Source organism: Pseudophryne corroboree, chromosome 2, assembly GCF_028390025.1.
Source record: "Pseudophryne corroboree isolate aPseCor3 chromosome 2, aPseCor3.hap2, whole genome shotgun sequence".
In the NCBI taxonomy this organism is placed as follows: domain Eukaryota; kingdom Metazoa; phylum Chordata; class Amphibia; order Anura; family Myobatrachidae; genus Pseudophryne; species Pseudophryne corroboree.
The window spans coordinates 483,148,421-483,171,627 of record NC_086445.1 but is presented as its reverse complement, the minus strand read 5'-3'; the positions used below and the strand labels follow the sequence as shown (position 1 = coordinate 483,171,627).

General features: G+C 50.2%; 1 protein-coding gene across 1 annotated transcript in view; it reads right to left on the bottom strand.

The window, feature by feature from the left end:
- Nucleotides 1-23,207, bottom strand: part of VPS53 (VPS53 subunit of GARP complex) — a 472,189-nt gene that overhangs the window by 308,728 nt on the left and 140,254 nt on the right. Inside the window, exon 6 of the mRNA XM_063953873.1 lies at nt 19,020-19,135. Coding sequence (XP_063809943.1) covers nt 19,020-19,135 — 116 coding nt within the window. The remainder of the gene's footprint in view (nt 1-19,019; nt 19,136-23,207) is intronic.

Here is a 23,207-nt window from a genome sequence, read left to right as displayed (position 1 = left end):
TACCAAAGCTCCCAAACGGGCGGGAGAGTGCGGACGACTATGCAGCACCGAATGAGCAAACTCAAGGTCCTCCTCAGCAAGGGTATCAAACTTGTAGAACTTAGCAAATGTGTTTGAACCCGACCAAGTAGCAGCTCGGCAAAGCTGTAAAGCAGAGACCCCTCGGGCAGCCGCCCAAGAAGAGCCCACCTTCTTTGTGGAATGGGCTTTTACTGATTTTGGATGCGGCAATCCAGCCGCAGAGTGAGCCAGCTGAATCGTGCTACAGATCCAGCAAGCAATAGTCTGCTTCGAAGCAGGAGCGCCAACCTTGTTGGCTACATACAGAATAAACAGCGAGTCAGACTTTCTGACTCCCGCCGTTCTGGAAACATAAATTTTCAAAGCCCGGACTACGTCCAGCAACTTGGAATCCTCCAAGTCCCTAGTAGCCGCAGGCACAACAATAGGTTGGTTCAAATGAAACGATGATACCACCTTAGGGAGAAATTGGGGACGAGTCCTCAATTCTGCCCTGTCCATATGGAAGATCAGATAGGGGCTTTTACATGACAAAGCCGCCAATTCTGACACACGCCTAGCCGAAGCTAAGGCCAATAGCATGACCACTTTCCATGTGAGATATTTTAGCTCCACGGTCTTAAGTGGCTCAAACCAGTGGAATTTCAGGAAATCCAACACAACGTTAAGATCCCAAGGTGCCACTGGTGGCACAAAAGGAGGCTGAATATGCATCACTCCCTTTACAAACGTCTGAACCTCAGGCAGTGAAGCCAGTTCTTTTTGAAAGAAAACGGATAGGGCCGAGATCTGAACCTTTATGGACCCTAATTTGAGGCCCATAGTCACACCTGACTGTAGGAAATGCAGAAAACGACCCAACTGGAAGTCCTCTGTAGGGGCCTTCCTGGCCTCACACCAAGCAACATATTTCCGCCATATGCGGTGATAATGCTTTGCTGTCACATCCTTCCTAGCTCTTATCAGCGTAGGAATTACTTCATCCGGTATACCCTTTTCCGCTAGGATCAGGCGTTCAACCGCCATGCTGTCAAACGCAGCCGCGGTAAGTCTTGGAACAGACAGGGCCCCTGCTGCAACAGGTCCTGTCTGAGAGGCAGAGGCCATGGGTCCTCTGTGACCATCTCTTGAAGTTCTGGGTACCAAGTCCTTCTTGGCCAATCCGGAACAATGAGTATCGTTCTCACTCCTCTTTTTCTTACTATTCTCAGTACCTTGTGTATGAGAGGAAGAGGAGGAAACACATATACCGACTGGAACACCCACGGAGTTACCAGTGCGTCCACAGCTATCGCCTGAGGGTCCCTTGACCTGGCGCAATATTTTTTTAGCTTTTTGTTTAGGCGGGACGCCATCATGTCCACCTGTGGCCGTTCCCACCGATTTGCAATCTGCTCGAAGACTTCTTGATGAAGTCCCCACTCTCCCGGGTGGAGGTCGTGCCTGCTGAGGAAGTCTGCTTCCCAGTTGTCCACTCCCGGAATGAACACTGCTGACAGTGCTTGTACGTGATTCTCCGCCCAACGAAGAATCCTTGTGGCTTCCACCATCGCCACCCTGCTTCTTGTGCCGCCCTGTCGGTTTACATGGGCGACTGCCGTGATGTTGTCTGACTGAATCAGCACTGGTTGATCTCGAAGCAGGGGCTCCGCTTGACTCAGGGCGTTGTATATGGCCCTTAATTCCAGTATGTTTATGTGCAGACGAGTCTCCTGACTTGACCACAGCCCCTAGAAGTTTCTTCCCTGAGTGACTGCCCCCCATCCGCGGAGGCTTGCATCCGTGGTCACCAGGACCCAGTCCTGTATGCTGAACCTGCGGCCCTCGAGAAGATGAGCACTCTGCAGCCACCACAGAAGAGACACCCTAACCCTCGGGGACAGGGCGAGCAGCCGATGCATTTGAAGATGCGATCCGGACCACTTGTCCAACAGATCCCACTGAAAGATCCTGGCATGGAACCTGCCGAAAGGAATGGCTTCGTATGGCGCTACCATCTTTCCCAGGACTCGCGTGCAGTGATGCACCGACACCTGCTTTGGTTTCAGGAGATCCCTGACCATGGTCACTAACTCCTGAGCCTTCTCCTCCGGGAGAAATACCTTCTTCTGTTCTGTGTCCAGAATCATGCCCAGGAAGGGCAGACGCGTCGTAGGAATCAGCTGCGACTTTGGAATATTCAGAATCCAGCCGTGCCGTAGCAACACTTCCTGAGAGTGCGCTACGCTGACCAACAACTGCTCTCTGGACCTCGCCTTTATGAGGAGATCGTCCAAGTACGGGATAACTGTAACTCCTTGCTTCCGGAGAAGTACCATCATCTCCGCCATTACCTTGGTAAAGACTCTCGGTGCCGTGGATAGACCAAACGGCAATCTCTGGAATTGGTAATGACAGTCCTGTACCACAAACCTGAGGCACTCCTGGTGAGGCGGATAAAAGGGGACATGCAAGTACGCATCCTTGATGTCCAGAGATACCATAAAATCCCCCTCTTCCAGGCTGGCAATGACCGCTCTGAGCGATTCCATTTTGAACTTGAACTTTTTCATGTAAATGTTCAAGGATTTTAAATTTAGAATGGGTCTTACCGAACCGTCCGGTTTCGGTACCACAAACAGTGTGGAATAGTAACCCCTTCCCTGCTGAAGGGGGGGTACCATTATTATCACTTGATGGAGGTACAGCTTGTGAATAGCCGTCAGGACTATCTCCCTCCCCGTGGGAGAAGCTGGCAAGGCGGATTTTAGGGAACGGTGAGGGGGCGTCATTTCGAATTCCAGCTTGTATCCCTGAGATACAATTTGTATAGCCCAAGGATCCACTTGTGAGCGAACCCACTGGTTGCAGAAATTTCGGAGATGCGCCCCCACCGCTCCTGGCTCCGCCTGTGGAGCCCCAGCGTCATGCGGTGGACTTAGTTGAAGCAGGGGAGGACTTTTGTTCCTGAGAACTGGCTGCATGGTGCAGCTTCTTTCCTCTACCCCTGCCTCTGGGGTAGAGAACGAAAGGACTGCATTTGGTAATACGGTGCTTTCTTAGGCTGTGAGTAAACCTGTGGCAAGAAAGTCGACTTTCCAGCTGTCGCTGTGGATACGAGGTCCGAGAGACCGTCCCCAAACAATTCCTCACCCTTATAAGGCAAAACCTCCATGTGTTTTTTAGAGTCGGCATCCCCTGTCCATTGCCGAGTCCATAAGACCCTCCTGGCAGAAATGGACATTGCATTTATTCGAGAGCCCAGCAGGCAAATGTCCCTCTGGGCATCCCGCATATATAAGACGACGTCTTTAATATGGCTAAGTGTTAGCAATACGGTATCCCTGTCCAGGTTATCCAACCCCTCTGACAGAGTATCTGTCCATGCTGCAACAGCACTGCACATCCAAGCTGAAGCAATAGCCGGTCTCAGTAGAGTACCAGAGTGTGTATACACAGACTTCAAGATACCTTCCTGCTTCCTATCCGCAGGTTCCTTTAGGGCGGCCGTATCCTGAGACGGCAGGGCCACTCTTTTAGATAAGCGCGTCAGGGCCTTGTCAACCCTAGGGGAGGATTCCCAGCGTAACCTATCCGTTGGCGGGAAAGGGTACGCCATTAGTATTCTCTTGGGAATCACCACTTTCTTATCAGGGGAAGACCACGCTTCTTCACATAACTCATTTAATTCATGTGACGGGGGAAAAGTCACTGGCTGCTTTTTCTCCCCAAACATATTTACCCTCTTGTCAGGGACAGGGTCAGCCTCTGAAATGTGCAATACATTTTTCATAGCAATAATCATGTATCGGATGGCCTTAGTCATTTTGGGCTGTAATAGTGCCTCATCCTCGTCGACGCTGGAGTCGGACTCCGTGTCGACATCTGTGTCAACCAACTGAGATAGTGGGCGTTTTTGAGACGCTGACCGCCTCTGAGGCGCCTGGGCAGGCCCGGGTTGAGAGCCCGGCTGTCCCCCGGCAGCAACATAATCAAATCTCTTATGTAATGAGTTTACATTGTCATTTAAGACCTTCCACATATCCATCCAATCAGGTGTCAGCACCGACGGGGGCGACACCACATTTATCTGCACTTGCTCCGCCTCCACGTAACCCTCATCAAACATGTCGACACAGCCGTACCGACACACAGCACACACACAGGGAATGCTCTGACTGAGGACAGGACCCCACAAGGTCTATGGGGAGACAGAGAAAGAGTATGCCAGCACACACCACAGCGCTATATACACAGGGATACACACTACCAGAAGTGAATTTTTCCCAATAGCTGCTGTATCAATACACCTTTTGCCTAAATTTATGTGCCCCCCCTCTCTTTTTACCCTCTTAGTGCCAGGAGACTGCAGGGAAGAGCCTGGGGAGCGTCCTTCCAGCGGAGCTGTGAAGAGAAATGGCGCTGGTGTGCTGAGGAAGAAGGCCCCGCCCCCTCAGCGGCGGGCTTCTGTCCCGCTGTTTCTGACTAAAAAATGGCGGGGGTTTTACACATATACAGTCACAGACTGTATTATGTGTCTTTTTTATGCCAAAGGTATTCTTATTCCTGCCCAGGGCGCCCCCCCCAGCGCCCTGCACCCTACAGTGACCGGAGTGTGTGGTGTGCAGTGGGAGCAATGCCGCACAGCTGCGGTGCTGTGCGCTACCTTAATGAAGACAGGAGTCTTCAGCCGCCGATTTCATCACCAACTTCTGATCTTCTGGCTCTGCGAGGGGGACGGTGGCGCGGCTCCGGGAACGGCCGACCGAGGACCTTTGCCTGTGTTCGAACCCTCTGGAGCTAATGGTGTCCAGTAGCCTAAGAAGCGCAACCTAGCTGTGAACAGGTACGTTTGCTTCTCTCCCCTCGGTCCCACGTAGCAGTGAGTCTGTTGCCAGCAGATCTCACTGAAAATAAAAAACCTAACATTACTTTCTTTACTAGCAGGCTCAGGAGAGCCCACTAGGTGCATCCAGCTCTGGCCGGGCACAGATTCTAACTGAGGTCTGGAGGAGGGGCATAGAGGAAGGAACCAGTGCACACCAGATATAGTACCTAATCTTTCTTTTAGAGTGCCCAGTCTCCTGCGGAGCCCGTCTATTCCCCATGGTCCTTACGGAGTCCCCAGCATCCACTAGGACGTCAGAGAAATATATATTAAGAGACTCTAATATTCAAAGTTTATGCTTACAACAAATGAAAATACAGGTTGAGTCTTCCATACCCAAAATATGGAAATTTTTAAGCGCGACTAAGACACCTTTACTTTCAGATGGTTCAATGTCCACAAACTTTATTTCATACACAACATTATTACAAATATTGTATAAAATTGCCTTTAGCCTATGGCGGGGAATGCAACTGTTAAGGAAAATGTTTCATGTGAAAAAAATGGGACCTTAGTGTGATACTCGCGGCACGTTTTTCTTTTACGTAATCCATGTGTTTTCGCATTCGCGGCTGCAAAAAAATTTTCACCTACCTCCTGGCAGGTGGAAAAAAAAAAGACCCTGATACTGACGACTATTAGGGAGTAATTGCATAAGCCACGGGGATCAATTGCAGCCGGTTTTTTTTTTTTTGTGTGTGCAATCCATGTGTTTTTGCGGTTGCAAAAATAGGTTAGTTATAAGGTATCCGGACGGCTTATCGATCCAGCAAAGACCGACAACCAACAGATCGACAACCTAAAATCGAACTTAACTTGATCGACAACACTAAAAGGTCGACAAACATTACATCGACAACAACAATAGGTCGACAACACCATGTCCGACAACAAAACAACACCGACAAACACAACATAGACACATGACAACATCGACAACATGTTCACAGACAAAAGAAAACATAGAACGGAAATATCACAGACATCACAATCATCGACAACAAACATATAGACATTCAAACTGATCGACACGAAACATATATACAAACCAATAGTTCGATAATACACTCATAGACAAACACAAACCTAGACAACAAGAAACATAGACAACAAATAGATCGACAACAAACAGATCGACACAACATTAATAGACATCACATGGAACAGACACACCGTAAGATAGACAAACATAAAGGTCGACAACATTAAAACAGACAACAAACAGATCGACACAACATTAATAGACATCACATGGAACAGACTCACCGTAAGATAGACAAACATAAAGGTCGACAACACTAAAACAGACAACAAACAGATCGACACAACATTAATAGACATAACAATAATAGACCTACCAATATTTCTACACTTTCCTCTTATGCGTGGAACTACAAGTCCAAGGCTGCCCGCCAATCTCCCACAAGCCTTTACCCACTGCCGCCAATCATTCCCTGCATGGTACACTATCCCCCCCCCCCCCCATCCCTGCGCACCCCTCTATTTCTGGACGTACACTCCTATGTGTTCTCTTCACACCCCACCCCCCTGCACCCCATCAGGCGTCTTGCATTAGACGCTACCCCCGTTGATAGCTTCAGCCGCCCGACTCTCCTCTTATGCCTGGAACTACAAGTCCAAGGCTGACCCCCAAGCTCCCACAAGCCTCTTATACCTGGAACTACAAGTCCAAGGCTGACCGCCAAGCTCCCACAAGCCTCTTATGCCTGGAACTACAAGTCCAAGGCTGACCGCCAAGCTCCCACAAGCCTTTACCCACTGCCGTCAATTATTCCCTGCATGGTACACTATCCCCCCCCCATCCCTGCGCACCCCATCAGGCGTCTTGCATTAGACGCTACCCCCGTTAATAGCTTCATCCGCCCGACTCTCCTCTTCTGCCTGGAACTACAAGTCCAAGGCTGACCGCCAAGCTCCCACAAGCCTCTTATGCCTGGAACTACAAGTACAAGGCTGACCGCCAAGCTCCCACAAGCCTCTTATGCCTGGAACTACAAGTCCAAGGCTGACCGCCAAGCTCCCACAAGCCTTTACCCACTGCCGTCAATTATTCCCTGCATGGTACACTATCCCCCCCCCATCCCTGCGCACCCCATCAGGCGTCTTGCATTAGACGCTACCCCCGTTAATAGCTTCAGCCGCCCGACTCTCCTCTTATGCCTGGAACTACAAGTCCAAGGCTGACCGCCAAGCTCCCACAAGCCTTTACCCACTGCCGTCAATTATTCCCTGCATGGTACACTAGCCCCCCCCATCCCTGCGCACCCCATCAGGCGTCTTGCATCAGACGCTACCCCGCTAATAGATTCAGCCGCCCGACTTTCCTCTTATGCGTGGAACTACAAGTACAAGGCTGCCCGACAATCTCCCACAAGCCTTTACCCACTGCCGTCAATCATTCCCTGCATGGTACACTATCCCCCCCCCCCCCTCCCTGCGCACCCATACTAAACAAATTAAATCATGTTTATGTCTCCCTTACACCCCTATCTGTAGACTCCAAGTCTCTTACATACAAACACCATACTAATCCGAGTCACATAAAGTTCACCACTTATCTTATTGTCTCCTCCAGACCCCATGTCTCTCCTGTCAAAACCTTTGAATGATCACGCACCCAAGAACATGTTGGGTGCGTGTTGTTTTCAAACTCCAAATAATAAAACCCCCCCCCAGACTATTCTATGCACCCTCATTGAAGTCATCACCCTTCCCAAATTTACACCCCCCCCCAATCCATCCAAAATGAAAAGCTTCCTCCGCTAATTTCCAAATCAAATACCCTCCTCTAAAGCATGGAACTACAAGTCCAAGGCTGCCCGCCAATCTCCCACAAGCCTTTACCCACTGCCGCCAATCATTCCCTGCATGGTACACTATCCCCCCCCCCCCCCCCCATCCCTGCGCACCCCTCTATTTTTGGACGTACACTCCTATGTGTTCTCTTCACACCCCACCCCCCTGCACCCCATCAGGCGTCTTGCATTAGACGCTACCCCCGTTAATAGCTTCAGCCGCCCGACTCTCCTCTTATGCCTGGAACTACAAGTCCAAGGCTGACCGCCAAGCTCCCACAAGCCTTTACCCACTGCCGTCAATTATTCCCTGCATGGTACACTAGCCCCCCCCATCCCTGCGCACCCCATCAGGCGTCTTGCATCAGACGCTACCCCCGTTAATAGCTTCAGCCGCCCGACTCTCCTCTTATGCCTGGAACTACAAGTCCAAGGCTGACCGCCAAGCTCCCACAAGCCTTTACCCACTGCCGTCAATTATTCCCTGCATGGTACACTAGCCCCCCCCATCCCTGCGCACCCCATCAGGCGTCTTGCATCAGACGCTACCCCGCTAATAGATTCAGCCGCTGTGCCTTGATGAGGGCGCCCTGTCATCGCGGGGTGCAGGACACACACACACACACACACACACACACACACACACACTCACTCCCACACACTCACTCCCACACACTCACTACTTGTCCAACCCATGCTGCCAGGCAGGGATAGCTTGAAGACCTTGGGGCTGTCAGGGATGTGAGAGGGCAGCCTGGGACATGTAGTGCCATGCCTTGTGGGGGAGGACTAGGAGCGTCCCGTTTAGCGGCTAGCCATGGGCGTCTCATCAGTGAAGGCTTGCAGCTGTGCCTTGATGAGGGCGCCCTGTCATCGCGGGGTGCAGGACACACACACACACACACACACACACACACACACACACACTCACTCCCACACACTCACTCCCACACACTCACTACTTGTCCAACCCATGCTGCCAGGCAGGGATAGCTTGAAGACCTTGGGGCTGTCAGGGATGTGAGAGGGCAGCCTGGGACATGTAGTGCCATGCCTTGTGGGGGAGGACTAGGAGCGTCCCGTTTAGCGGCTAGCCATGGGCGTCTCATCAGTGAAGGCTTGCAGCTGTGCCTTGATGAGGGCGCCCTGTCATCGCGGGGTGCAGGACACACACACACACACACACACACACACACACACACACACTCACTCCCACACACTCACTCCCACACACTCACTACTTGTCCAACCCATGCTGCCAGGCAGGGATAGCTTGAAGACCTTGGGGCTGTCAGGGATGTGAGAGGGCAGCCTGGGACATGTAGTGCCATGCCTTGTGGGGGAGGACTAGGAGCGTCCCGTTTAGCGGCTAGCCATGGGCGTCTCATCAGTGAAGGCTTGCAGCTGTGCCTTGATGAGGGCGCCCTGTCATCGCGGGGTGCAGGACACACACACACACACACACACACACACTCACTCCCACACACTCACTCCCACACACTCACTACTTGTCCAACCCATGCTGCCAGGCAGGGATAGCTTGAAGACCTTGGGGCTGTCAGGGATGTGAGAGGGCAGCCTGGGACATGTAGTGCCATGCCTTGTGGGGGAGGACTAGGAGCGTCCCGTTTAGCGGCTAGCCATGGGCGTCTCATCAGTGAAGGCTTGCAGCTGTGCCTTGATGAGGGCGCCCTGTCATCGCGGGGTGCAGGACACACACACACACACACACACACACACACTCACTCCCACACACTCACTCCCACACACTCACTACTTGTCCAACCCATGCTGCCAGGCAGGGATAGCTTGAAGACCTTGGGGCTGTCAGGGATGTGAGAGGGCAGCCTGGGACATGTAGTGCCATGCCTTGTGGGGGAGGACTAGGAGCGTCCCGTTTAGCGGCTAGCCATGGGCGTCTCATCAGTGAAGGCTTGCAGCTGTGCCTTGATGAGGGCGCCCTGTCATCGCGGGGTGCAGGACACACACACACACACACACACACACACTCACTCCCACACACTCACTCCCACACACTCACTACTTGTCCAACCCATGCTGCCAGGCAGGGATAGCTTGAAGACCTTGGGGCTGTCAGGGATGTGAGAGGGCAGCCTGGGACATGTAGTGCCATGCCTTGTGGGGGAGGACTAGGAGCGTCCCGTTTAGCGGCTAGCCATGGGCGTCTCATCAGTGAAGGCTTGCAGCTGTGCCTTGATGAGGGCGCCCTGTCATCGCGGGGTGCAGGACACACACACACACACACACACACACACACTCACTCCCACACACTCACTCCCACACACTCACTACTTGTCCAACCCATGCTGCCAGGCAGGGATAGCTTGAAGACCTTGGGGCTGTCAGGGATGTGAGAGGGCAGCCTGGGACATGTAGTGCCATGCCTTGTGGGGGAGGACTAGGAGCGTCCCGTTTAGCGGCTAGCCATGGGCGTCTCATCAGTGAAGGCTTGCAGCTGTGCCTTGATGAGGGCGCCCTGTCATCGCGGGGTGCAGGACACACACACACACACACACACACACACACTCACTCCCACACACTCACTCCCACACACTCACTACTTGTCCAACCCATGCTGCCAGGCAGGGATAGCTTGAAGACCTTGGGGCTGTCAGGGATGTGAGAGGGCAGCCTGGGACATGTAGTGCCATGCCTTGTGGGGGAGGACTAGGAGCGTCCCGTTTAGCGGCTAGCCATGGGCGTCTCATCAGTGAAGGCTTGCAGCTGTGCCTTGATGAGGGCGCCCTGTCATCGCGGGGTGCAGGACACACACACACACACACACACACACACACTCACTCCCACACACTCACTCCCACACACTCACTACTTGTCCAACCCATGCTGCCAGGCAGGGATAGCTTGAAGACCTTGGGGCTGTCAGGGATGTGAGAGGGCAGCCTGGGACATGTAGTGCCATGCCTTGTGGGGGAGGACTAGGAGCGTCCCGTTTAGCGGCTAGCCATGGGCGTCTCATCAGTGAAGGCTTGCAGCTGTGCCTTGATGAGGGCGCCCTGTCATCGCGGGGTGCAGGACACACACACACACACACACACACACACACACACACTCACTCCCACACACTCACTCCCACACACTCACTACTTGTCCAACCCATGCTGCCAGGCAGGGATAGCTTGAAGACCTTGGGGCTGTCAGGGATGTGAGAGGGCAGCCTGGGACATGTAGTGCCATGCCTTGTGGGGGAGGACTAGGAGCGTCCCGTTTAGCGGCTAGCCATGGGCGTCTCATCAGTGAAGGCTTGCAGCTGTGCCTTGATGAGGGCGCCCTGTCATCGCGGGGTGCAGGACACACACACACACACACACACACACACACACACACACACACTCACTCCCACACACTCACTCCCACACACTCACTACTTGTCCAACCCATGCTGCCAGGCAGGGATAGCTTGAAGACCTTGGGGCTGTCAGGGATGTGAGAGGGCAGCCTGGGACATGTAGTGCCATGCCTTGTGGGGGAGGACTAGGAGCGTCCCGTTTAGCGGCTAGCCATGGGCGTCTCATCAGTGAAGGCTTGCAGCTGTGCCTTGATGAGGGCGCCCTGTCATCGCGGGGTGCAGGACACACACACACACACACACACACACACACTCACTCCCACACACTCACTCCCACACACTCACTACTTGTCCAACCCATGCTGCCAGGCAGGGATAGCTTGAAGACCTTGGGGCTGTCAGGGATGTGAGAGGGCAGCCTGGGACATGTAGTGCCATGCCTTGTGGGGGAGGACTAGGAGCGTCCCGTTTAGCGGCTAGCCATGGGCGTCTCATCAGTGAAGGCTTGCAGCTGTGCCTTGATGAGGGCGCCCTGTCATCGCGGGGTGCAGGACACACACACACACACACACACACACACACACACACACTCACTCCCACACACTCACTCCCACACACTCACTACTTGTCCAACCCATGCTGCCAGGCAGGGATAGCTTGAAGACCTTGGGGCTGTCAGGGATGTGAGAGGGCAGCCTGGGACATGTAGTGCCATGCCTTGTGGGGGAGGACTAGGAGCGTCCCGTTTAGCGGCTAGCCATGGGCGTCTCATCAGTGAAGGCTTGCAGCTGTGCCTTGATGAGGGCGCCCTGTCATCGCGGGGTGCAGGACACACACACACACACACACACACACACACACACACACTCACTCCCACACACTCACTCCCACACACTCACTACTTGTCCAACCCATGCTGCCAGGCAGGGATAGCTTGAAGACCTTGGGGCTGTCAGGGATGTGAGAGGGCAGCCTGGGACATGTAGTGCCATGCCTTGTGGGGGAGGACTAGGAGCGTCCCGTTTAGCGGCTAGCCATGGGCGTCTCATCAGTGAAGGCTTGCAGCTGTGCCTTGATGAGGGCGCCCTGTCATCGCGGGGTGCAGGACACACACACACACACACACACACACACACACACACACACACACACACACACTCAATAGCTTTGTTAATGTCGATACGTTAAATTTCTAACATTTACCTGTCGACCTATTAACTGTCTAGCTTAATTTAAGTCGATGTTCTAAGAGTCGACCTTTTATTTGTCGATCTAATATCTGTCTACCTTTGTTAATTTCGATATGTTAAATTTCTAACATTTACCTGTCGACCTATTAACTGTCTAGCTTAATTTAAGTCGATGTTCTAAGAGTCGACCTTTTATTTGTCGATCTAATATCTGTCTACCTTTGTTAATTTCGATATGTTAAATTTCTAACATTTACCTGTCGACCTATTAACTGTCTAGCTTAATTTAAGTCGATGTTCTAAGAGTCGACCTTTTATTTGTCGATCTAATATCTGTCTAGCTTTGTTAATTTCGATATGTTAAATTTCTAACATTTACCTGTCGACCTATTAACTGTCTAGCTTAATTTAGGTCGATGTTCTAAGAGTCGACCTTTTATTTGTCGATCTAATATCTGTCTAGCTTTGTTAATTTCGATATGTTAAATTTCTAACATTTACCTGTCGACCTATTAACTGTCTAGCTTAATTTAAGTCGATGCTATAATCGTTCGATCTTTTAGTTGTCATACTATTTATATTGTCGGACTTCTCAATGTCGATATATGTTCCGTCTAGGATGCGTATGCCGAACACAATGGTATGTCTAACTTTATGAATCGATTAGTTACACGTCGTACTAATGTGTTTGTCGACTAAAATGACATCGACTTTAAACCCAAGTCTACCTTGTACATGTCGACCTAAACAGTCTGTCTATCTAGCGCTGCCGATCAAAGTGCTGTCTGCAAACACTACATCGATACCGCGTCCCAGACCCAGTTATAAGGGATTTTTTTCACCTGCCTCTTTGCAGCTGATAAACCCCCCTGATACTACCGGCTATCAGGGAGTAATTGAATAAACACCCGGGGATCAGTTAGCCATGGTACTTTACAGCAGCTAATTGAATACCCAATTTGTGTATAAGGTGTATATGAAACATAAATGCGTGTTTAGACTTGGGTCCCATCCCCAAGTTATCTCATATGGTATGCAAATATTCCAATATACGGAAAAATCAGATATTCAAAATATTCCTGGGCCCAAGCATTTTAGAAACTGGAGACTCAACCTGTATATATTAATTACCGGAAAACATACATCAAATTTTAGTTGCAAGCTTTTTATAGCAACCTATTAAAAATAAGAATTTACTCACCGGTAATTCTATTTCTCGTAGTCCGTAGTGGATGCTGGGTACTCCGTAAGGACCATGGGGAATAGACGGGCTCCGCAGGAGACTGGGCACTCTTAAAAGAAAGATTAGGTACTATATCTGGTGTGCACTGGCTCCTCCCTCTATGCCCCTCCTCCAGACCTCAGTTAGGGAAACTGTGCCCGGAAGAGCTGACATTACTAGGAAAGGATTTGGAATCCAGGGTAAGACTCATACCAGCCACACCAATCACACCGTACAACTTGTGATAACTATACCCAGTTAACAGTATGAACAACAACTGAGCCTCATTCTACAGATGGCTCAGAACAATAACCCTTTAGTTAAGCAATAACTATATACATGTATTGCAGAAAGTCCGCACTTGGGACGGGCTCCCAGCATCCACTACGGACTACGAGAAATAGAATTACCGGTGAGTAAATTCTTATTTTCTCTGACGTCCTAGTGGATGCTGGGTACTCCGTAAGGACCATGGGGATTATACCAAAGCTACCAAACGGGCGGGAGAGTGCGGATGACTCTGCACCACCGAATGAGCAAACTCAAGGTCCTCCTCAGCCAGGGTATCAAACTTGTAGAATATTGCAAAAGTGTTTGATCCCGACCAAGTAGCAGCTCGGCAAAGTTGTAAAGCCGAGACCCCTCGGGCAGCCGCCCAAGAAGAGCCCACCTTCCTCGTGGAATGGGCTTTTACTGATTTAGGATGCGGCAGTCCAGCCGCAGAATGTGCAAGTTGAATCGTGCTACAGATCCAGCGAGCAATAGTCTGCTTTTAAGCAGGAGCACCCAGCTTGTTGGGTGCATGCAGGATAAACAGCGAGTCAGTCTTTCTGACTCTAGCCGTCCTGGAAACATAGATTTTCAGGGCCCGGACTACGTCCAGCAACTTGGAATCCTCCAAGTCCCTAGTAGCCGCAGGCACCACAATAGGTTGGTTCAAATGAAACGCTGATACCACCTTTGGGAGAAATTGGGGACGAGTCCTCAATTCTGCCCTGTCCATATGGAAAATCAGATATGGGCTTTTACAGGACAAAGCCGCCAATTCTGACACACGCCTAGCTGAGGCCAAGGCCAACAGCATGACTACCTTCTACGTGAGATACTTCAACTCCACGGTCTGAAGTGGCTCAAACCAATGTGATTTTAGGAAATGCAACACTACGTTGAGATCCCAAGGTGCCACTGGAGGCACAAAAGGGGGCTGAATATGCAGCACTCCCTTAACAAACGTCTGAACTTCAGGCAGCGTCTTTCCTAGCCTTTAGCAGCGTAGGAATCACTTCATCTGGAACGCCCTTTTAAGTTAGGATCAGGCGTTCAACCACCAAGCCGTCAAACGCAGCCGCGGTAAGTCTTGGAACAGACAGGGCCCCTGCAGTAACAGGTCCAGTCTGAGAGGCAGAGGCCATGGGTCCTCTGAGATCATTTCTTGAAGTTCTGGGTACCAAGTTCTTCTTGGCCAATCCGGAACGATGAGTATAGTTCTTACTCCTCTCTTTCTTACTATCCTCAGTACCTTGGGTATGAGAGGAAGAGGAGGGAACACATATACCGACTGGTACACCCACGGTGTCACTAGTGCGTCCACAGCTATCGCCTGAGGGTCTCTTGACCTGGCGCAATACTTTTTTAGCTTTTTGTTGAGGCGGGCCGCCATCATGTCCACCTGTGGCCGTTCCCAACGGTTTACAATCTGCGTGAAGACTTCTGGATGAAGTCCCCACTCTCCCGGGTGGAGGTCGTGCCTGCTGAGGAAGTCTGCTTCCCAGTTGTCCACTCCCGGAATGAACACCACTGACCGTGCTAGCACGTGATTCTCCGCCCATCGGAGAATCCTTGTGGCTTCTGCCATTGCCATCATGCTTCTTGTGCCGTCCTGTCGGTTTACATGGGCGACTGCCGTGATGTTGTCTGACTGAATCAGCACCGGTTGGTCTTGAAGCAGGGGTTCCGCTTGACTTAGGGCATTGTAAATGGCCCTTAGTTCCAGAATATTTATGTGTAGGGAAGTCTCCTGACTCGACCACTGTCCTTGGTAGTTTCTTCCCTGAGTGACTGCCCCCCAACCTCGGAGGCTTGCATCCGTGGTCACCAGGACCCAGTCCTGAATGCCGAATCTGCGGCCCTCGAGAAGATGAGCACTCTGCAGCCACCACAGCAGAGACACCCTGGCCCTCGGGGACAGGGTGATCAGCCGATGCATCTGAAGATGCGATCCGGACCACTTGTCTAACAGATCCCACTGAAAGATCCTTGCATGGAACCTGCCGAAGGGAATTGCTTCGTAAGAAGCTACCATCTTTCCCAGGACTCGCGTGCAGTGATGCACCAACATCTGTTTTGGTTTCAGGAGGTCTCTGATCAGAGATGACAACTCCTTGGCCTTCTCCTCCGGGAGAAACACCTTCTTCTGTTCTGTGTCCAGAATCATGCCCAAGAACAGCAGACGCGTCGTAGGAATCAGCTGCGACTTTGGGATATTCAGAATCCAGCCGTGCTGTTGCAGCACTTCCCGAGATAGTGCTACTCCGACCAACAACTGCTCCTTGGACCTTGCCTATATAAGGAGATCGTCCAAGTACGGGATAATTATAACTCCCTTCTTTCGAAGGAGTATCATCATTTCGGCCATTACCTTGGTAAATACCCTCGGTGCCGTGGACAGACCAAACGGCAACGTCTGGAATTGGTAATGGCAGTCCTGTACCACAAACCTGAGGTACTCCTGGTGAGGTGGGTAAATGGGGACATGTAGGTAAGCATCCTTGATGTCCAGTGACACCATAAAATCCCCCTCTTCCAGGCTTGCAATAACCGCCCTGAGCGATTCCATTTTGAACTTGAACTTCCTTATATAAGTGTTCAAGGATTTCAAATTTAGAATGGGTCTCACCGAACCGTCTGGTTTCGGTACCAAACACATTGTGGAATAGTAACCCCGTCCCTGTTGAAGGAGGGGAACTTTGATTATCACCTGCTGAAGGTACAGCTTGTGAATTGCCGCCAGTACTACCTCCCTTTCCTTGGGAGGAGCTAGCAAGGCTGATCTGAGGTAACGGCGAGGGGGAGACGCCTCGAACTCCAGCTTGTATCCCTGAGATACCACTTGTAGAACCCAGAGATCCACCTGTGAGAGAACCCACTGGTTGCTGAAGTTCCGGAGACGGGCCCCCACCGCACCTGGCTCCACCTGTGGAGCCCCAGCGTCATGTGGACTTAGTGGAAGCAGGGGAGGATTTTTGTTCCTGGGAACTGGCTGTCTGGTGCAGCTTTTTCCCTCTACCCCTGCCTCTGGGCAGAAAGGACGCGCCTCTGACCCGCTTGCCTTTCTGAGGCCGAAAGGACTGTACTTGATAATACGGTGCTTTCTTAGGCTGTGAGGGAACCGGAGGTAAAAAAGTCGACTTCCCAGATGTTGCTGTGGATACGAGGTCCGAGAGACCGTCCCCAAACAATTCCTCACCTTTATAAGGCAAAACTTCCATGTGCCTTTTAGAATCAGCATCGCCTGTCCACTGCCGAGTCTATAATACTCTCCTGGCAGAAATGGACATTGCATTAATTCTAGATGCCAGCCGGCAAATGTCCCTCTGTGCATCCCTCATATATAAGACTACGTCTTTAATATGCTCTATGGTTAGCAAAATAGTATCCCTGTCAAGGGAATCAATGTTATCTGACAGGGTATCAGACCATGCTGCTGCAGCACTACACATCCATGCTGAAGCAATAGCAGGTCTCAGAATAGTACCTGTGTGTGTATACACAGACTTCGGGACAGCCTCTTGCTTTCTATCTGCAGGCTCCTTTAAGGCGGCCGTATCCTGAGACGGCAGTGCAACCTTTTTTGATAAGCGTGTGAGCGCCTTGTCCACCCTAGGGGATGTTTCCCATCGCAACCTGTCCGTTGGCGGGAAAGGGTACGCCATTAGTAACCTCTTAGAAATCACTAATTTCTTATCTGGGGAACACCACGCTTCACAATTCATTTAACTCATCAGATGGGGGAAAAGTCACTGGCTGCTTTTTCTCCCCAAACATAATACTCTTTTTAGTGGTAACCGGGTTAATGTCAGAAATGTGCAACACATTTTTCATTGCCGTAATCATGCATCGGATGGCCCTTGTGGAATGTACATTTGTCTCATCCTCGTCTACACTGGAGTCAGACTCCGTGTCGACATCTGTGTCTGCCATCTGAGGTAGCGGGCGTTTTTGAGCCCCTGATGGCCTCTGAGACGCCTGGGCAGGCGCGGGCTGAGATGCCGGCTGTCCCAAAGCTGTTACGTCATCGAACCTTTTATGCAAGGAGTTGACACTGTTGGTTAATACCTTCCACATATCCATCCACTCTGGTGTCGGCCCCGCAGGGGGCGACATCACACTTATCGGCTCCTGCTCCGCCTCCACGTAAGCGTCCTCATCAAACATGTCGACACAGCCGTACCGACACACACACAGGGAATGCTCTGACTGAGGACAGGACCCCACAAAGTCCTTTGGGGAGACAGAGAGAGAGTATGCCAGCGCACACCAGAGCGCTATATAACAGAGGGATTTACACTAACACAAAGTGAATTTTCCCCCAATAGCTGCTTATATCACCTTTTGCGCCTAAATTTATGTGCCCCCCCTCTCTTTTTTACCCTTCTCGTAGTGTATACTGCAGGGGAGAGCCTGGGGAGCGTCCTTCCAGCGGAGCTGTGAAGAGAAAATGGCGCTGGCTGTGCGGAGGAAGATAGCCCCGCCCCTTCAGCGGCGGGCTTCTCCCGCTTTTTTAATAATATTTATGGCGGGGGATTAGGCACATATACAGTTTATAACTGTATTATGTGCATTTTGCCAAAAAGGTATACATGTTGCAGCCCAGGGCGCCCCCCCAGCGCCCTGCACCCACCAGTGACCGGAGAGTGTGGTGTGCTGTGGGAGCAATGGCGCACAGCTGCAGTGCTGTGCGCTACCTTATTGAAGACCGGAGTCTTCAGCCGCCGATTTTCTCCTGGTTCTTCCGTCTTCTGGCTCTGCAAAGGGGACGGCGGCGCGGCTCCGGGAACGGACGATCGAGGTCGGGCCCTGTGTTCGATCCCTCTGGAGCTAATGGTGTCCAGTAGCCTTAGAAGCACAAGCTAGCTGCAAGCAGGTAGGTTTGCTTCTCTCCCCTCAGTCCCTCGTAGCAGTGAGTCTGTTGCCAGCAGATCTCACTGAAAATAAAAAACCTAACAAATACTTTCTTTTCTAGTAAGCTCAGGAGAGCCCACTAGGTGCATCCAGCTCTGGCCGGGCACAGATTCTAACTGGGGTCTGGAGGAGGGGCATAGAGGGAGGAGCCAGTGCACACCAGATATAGTATCTAATCTTTCTTTTAAGAGTGCCCAGTCTCCTGCGGAGCCCGTCTATTCCCCATGGTCCTTACGGAGTACCCAGCATCCACTAGGACGTCAGAGAAATACATAAATCTAACTTCAAGTAGCCTGTGCTCTTCTTATTACAAGTTTTATAGTCAGACTGCCTGCATGTAGCACAGAGGCAGGGAACCTGCTTCAGAAATTAAATTGATGGTTAACAGGCTTACTCCAGTGAGTCAACTCCTCCAGCAAGCATGTGTAGATGGTTCAGTGTTGTAATTGAGGTGGTCAAATGGCGCTTGGCATGATCCAACTGCTTAATATCCCGTGTGATTTCTTTCACCTTGGGGGAACCATACAAGGCAGGTTAGTGGTGGAACATTTGAGTCAGAGAACCTAAAAATCACAATCAGTTAACACAACAGATCAGAATTCACCATTATGACATGCATTATAAAATGTGAGACTACTCTGAGGTAATAGAAGACTATATGATAGGAGTAGTTTGTTTTATAAGGCACCAAAAGCTCACCTAATTAAGTCAGTATCTCTGCCAGATCATTACATATTGGAAGGATATCTTGGGGTTATAGTTTCCTTTGTTTTAAAACCTATGGGCTCTATTATTGACTGATAAGACTCATTTCATACAAATTAAGATTTTAGAATGTTGACCATTTTCATTCTCTCATCTTTTTAATCCAACACTTTGTTTTCTTTCCATCTGTTACAAAAAACACATTTTACATGTTCAAGATCTTGAATCAATATTTAAGTTTGGTACCTATAAAAATACCTTTAGAAAAATAATGGATGTACAAAACATCTACATATACAGACTTTAGCCAACTACCTATACTTCTTTAAAGACATGTAAAGTTATTCAGCAGTAATAGCACTTCTTGTAATATATTTATTTTCCTCCTCTGTGAATGTCACAGTTCTTTAATGAAGTTTATGAACTAAGAACTTAACTTATACTCCATGTTAATTGTGAGGATTTATTTCAATTATTTTTACTATGAGTGTTTTTAGTGCTAGTAGGGTGCATCAGCATTTTTCTTCCCCCAGCATAGTATTAGAAGCCTCAGCATGATAGTAACTCTTAATATCTTTAGTAATAGGGTGTGCAGTCCCCCCTCTTTCCTGCACGCTGTGAGTCCGTACAAGCACAGGGATGGCTATACGGTTGTTGTTTTTTACTTTTGCCGGTTTTCATTTGTTTTTGCAACCTACTACATTGATAAGCTCTGCACAACTGTGATAATTTTAGGTAGGACTGTATACTGTGTGTAAACAAACGAGTTCAGGAAACCTCACTGTCCGTAGAGAATTGGGATTAGCGGTATGAATAGCCATGTGAACGGTGTGTGTAGTTAGGTCAGAATAGTAAAAAGATACCCTTTCTGTGGGCTCAAGCACTGAAGAACCACAGCCAGACTAGTGATGGCAACGACTCGCCTATTACAGGCCAAAGCTTCAGTGAATATATCTACGCCACAAAGTCCACTGCAGGAAGCTTTAGAGGGGTGTGCAATAAGTTTCCAGATGTGCAGTGCACAGGTAGTAGACGCAATCCGACTGTCTGGTTGTGAACTGTAATCTCTGTCTAAAGGTCTTTTGAATTGTCAAGACACAGAACAGTGTATAAGCAGCACCGCACACCGAAGAAGTCAGCATCTTCACTTTCTTTACAAACTCGTTATGGAGCTCAACTGAGGCCATGATCTTCTACGACTACAAGAGCGGTCTACGACAGCAGGAGAGTTTTGACCGACTGCAAGCTGTTTTTGGGGAGGATGCACCTTCCCGACCCACTGTGTTTGAGTTGTTTGCTGAATTTAGTTTTGGGAGACGGTGCTGGAAGATGAGGAGTGCTGTGGCCGACCTGTGTCCGCCATCACCGAGGTCAACATTGCTGCAATGTGGGCCATAGTCGAGTTGGACACCGTAGTGACCATGGCACAGTTAGAGAAGAAGATAGGCATCTCACTAGTATCCATCCACTTCATACTCCACAAAAAGCTTGGCCTGAGCAAGGTTTATGAACTATGGGTGCCCCATCAGCCGACTCAAGAGCAGGAGGATGCTTAGGTGACTTGGTGTAGCAACATGCTAACCAGTCCCTCAAGCTCTGTCTGGGAGATCATCAGTGGCGATGAATCCTGGATCTATAGTTTTGACCCAGTTACCAAACAACAGCTTAGTGGACCCAGTTGAAGGTGCGCTGTCACAAAAGTTCTGACATGAGCGCAGTGTGACCAAGCAGATGGTGGTTGTTTTTGACGCCAAGATTGGTCATGCAGCTACCATACCACTAGTGCAGCAGCAATCCATCACTGGGGACTGGAACGCCACCCAATGCTGGAAGCTATTTCCAGACGCAGAAGGGACTTTGAGTTGTTGCACGCATACCCCCTCTTCCTCTGCATAGTTAACAGGAAGCAGCATTGAGAGGGTGGGCAGGGGGCGAAGGGAGGAATGACCCTGTTTTCTGAGAGGGGATCTGCGTGTTACCACACAGACATCCTGGCCTCAAAGCCCGTTTCTGTTGGCCAGCTGTTCAAAGCTGAGGCTTACTCAACTGGCCATCTGTGGGGAACATACCCTGCAGGATGCGTCTTTTCTACGGAGATGTTACCTGTATTGCCCATCTCTGAATCATACCCTTTGTTTGCAAATACATTTTTTTTTGTGAATCCGGAAACTTATTGCACACCCCTCATATCTGAAACCTGAGGTGTGGTGATGCAGGAAGTAAAGTCAAATGCAGAGGTCGCTCAGATCACCGACATTAAGAAATATACCAAGGACATAAGGTACATCACCAATTAAAATATATTTCTAAACTGTCATTTTTTTATCATGTTAATGAACAATTAATAGTATCTAATGATGTCAGACAAGGAGTTTTAAGCCCCGTACACATGGGGGAGATGTGTGCTGAGCAATCTATCGCAGACCGCTCAGCACACATCTCTCCCCCAGCTCAGCACAATGTGTGCTGAGCGAAGGGGGGCGCTCATTTCACCCATGCATGCATGCCAAATCTAGAGACGGCGATAGCGACGTACAGGACTGCGCATCACTGTCGTCTGCAACCTACACACATAGCGATCCGTGCTTAATTACTAGAGTGCTTAGAATTTAAGCACGGATCTCTCCGTATGTGCCGCCCTTTACATATACCCATTTCATATCGCAAACCCGGGTAAGAGACGTTCACATGGCAATATTGACCTGGGTTTTTCCCGGGTTATTGTCGTGTTGGTGTCTTTTTGCTCAACCCGGGTCACCCATGTTAAACCCAGTGTAATGTCATTTTAAAAGGATGTGATTGGTTCCCAGTTTTCTACAAGAAAGGGAGGGGGCTGGGGAATGCTTACAGTGCAGATATCATGTCCGACAGAGCACATGTCCCAGCACAGAGCACGGAATTCATGATTGTCTCAGCTGTACTGCTGCTGGATTCAGGCTGTGAGAGGTTATTATAGCTTCTCACTGTCTGTAGCTTCTTCTGCAGCTATTTAACAAGATGGAGGAGGTTGAATTTTTTTGTCTGAAATGGATATTTCGCTGAGACAATATCTGCGTAGGAGGAGATCTCTCATAACAGCATCGGTGTCGACTATCCTGGACCTGAACCTCCACCTCTCTTCTGACCGAAGATTGTGGTCCAGAGAAAGGCAGCATGGACAAGCTTTCATACACAGCATCCTTAATTTTCAGGATATCCAGTGGAAGTCACACTTCAGGATGTCACGGCAGACGTTCAATTATGTCTTGTATCTATTGACCCCAACACTCGCTAGGCAGACCACAAACTTCTGTCAGCAAAGCTGGTAAGCCTGATTTGAAGAATCTGTGAGGTGGGAGTGCTTGAAACTCCAGCCTGTACCCCTGGGTAATAATATCTTGAACCCAGGGGTCTAGCCCTGATGACGCCCAGACATGACTGAAATTTCTTAGTCTTGCTCCCACCTGCCCGATCTCCAGGCTGGGAGGTCCACTGTCATGCCGAGGATTTTGAGGAAGCAGAACCAGGTTTCTGTTCCTGTGAACCTGTTGGTGCGGGTTTTCTGGATTTCCCCCGACCTACTCTAAAGAAAGTGGAAGGGGGTTTGGACTTTTTAACTTTCGCAGTCTGAAAGGACATAGGATAAGATTTCCTAGTCGGCGGTGTTGCTGAGGGAAGAAATGTTGACTTGCCTGCAGTTGCCGTGGAGATCCACGCATCTAACGCTTCCCCAAACAGAGCCTGACCTGTGAAGGGTAGGTTCTCCATACTCTTCTTGAATTCTGCATCCGCAGACCATTGGCGCAGCCAGAGTCTCCTGTGTGCCGAGACAGCCATGGGAGAAGCCCTCGCATTAAGATGACCAAGGTCCTTCATGGGCTCCACCATGAAACCTGCA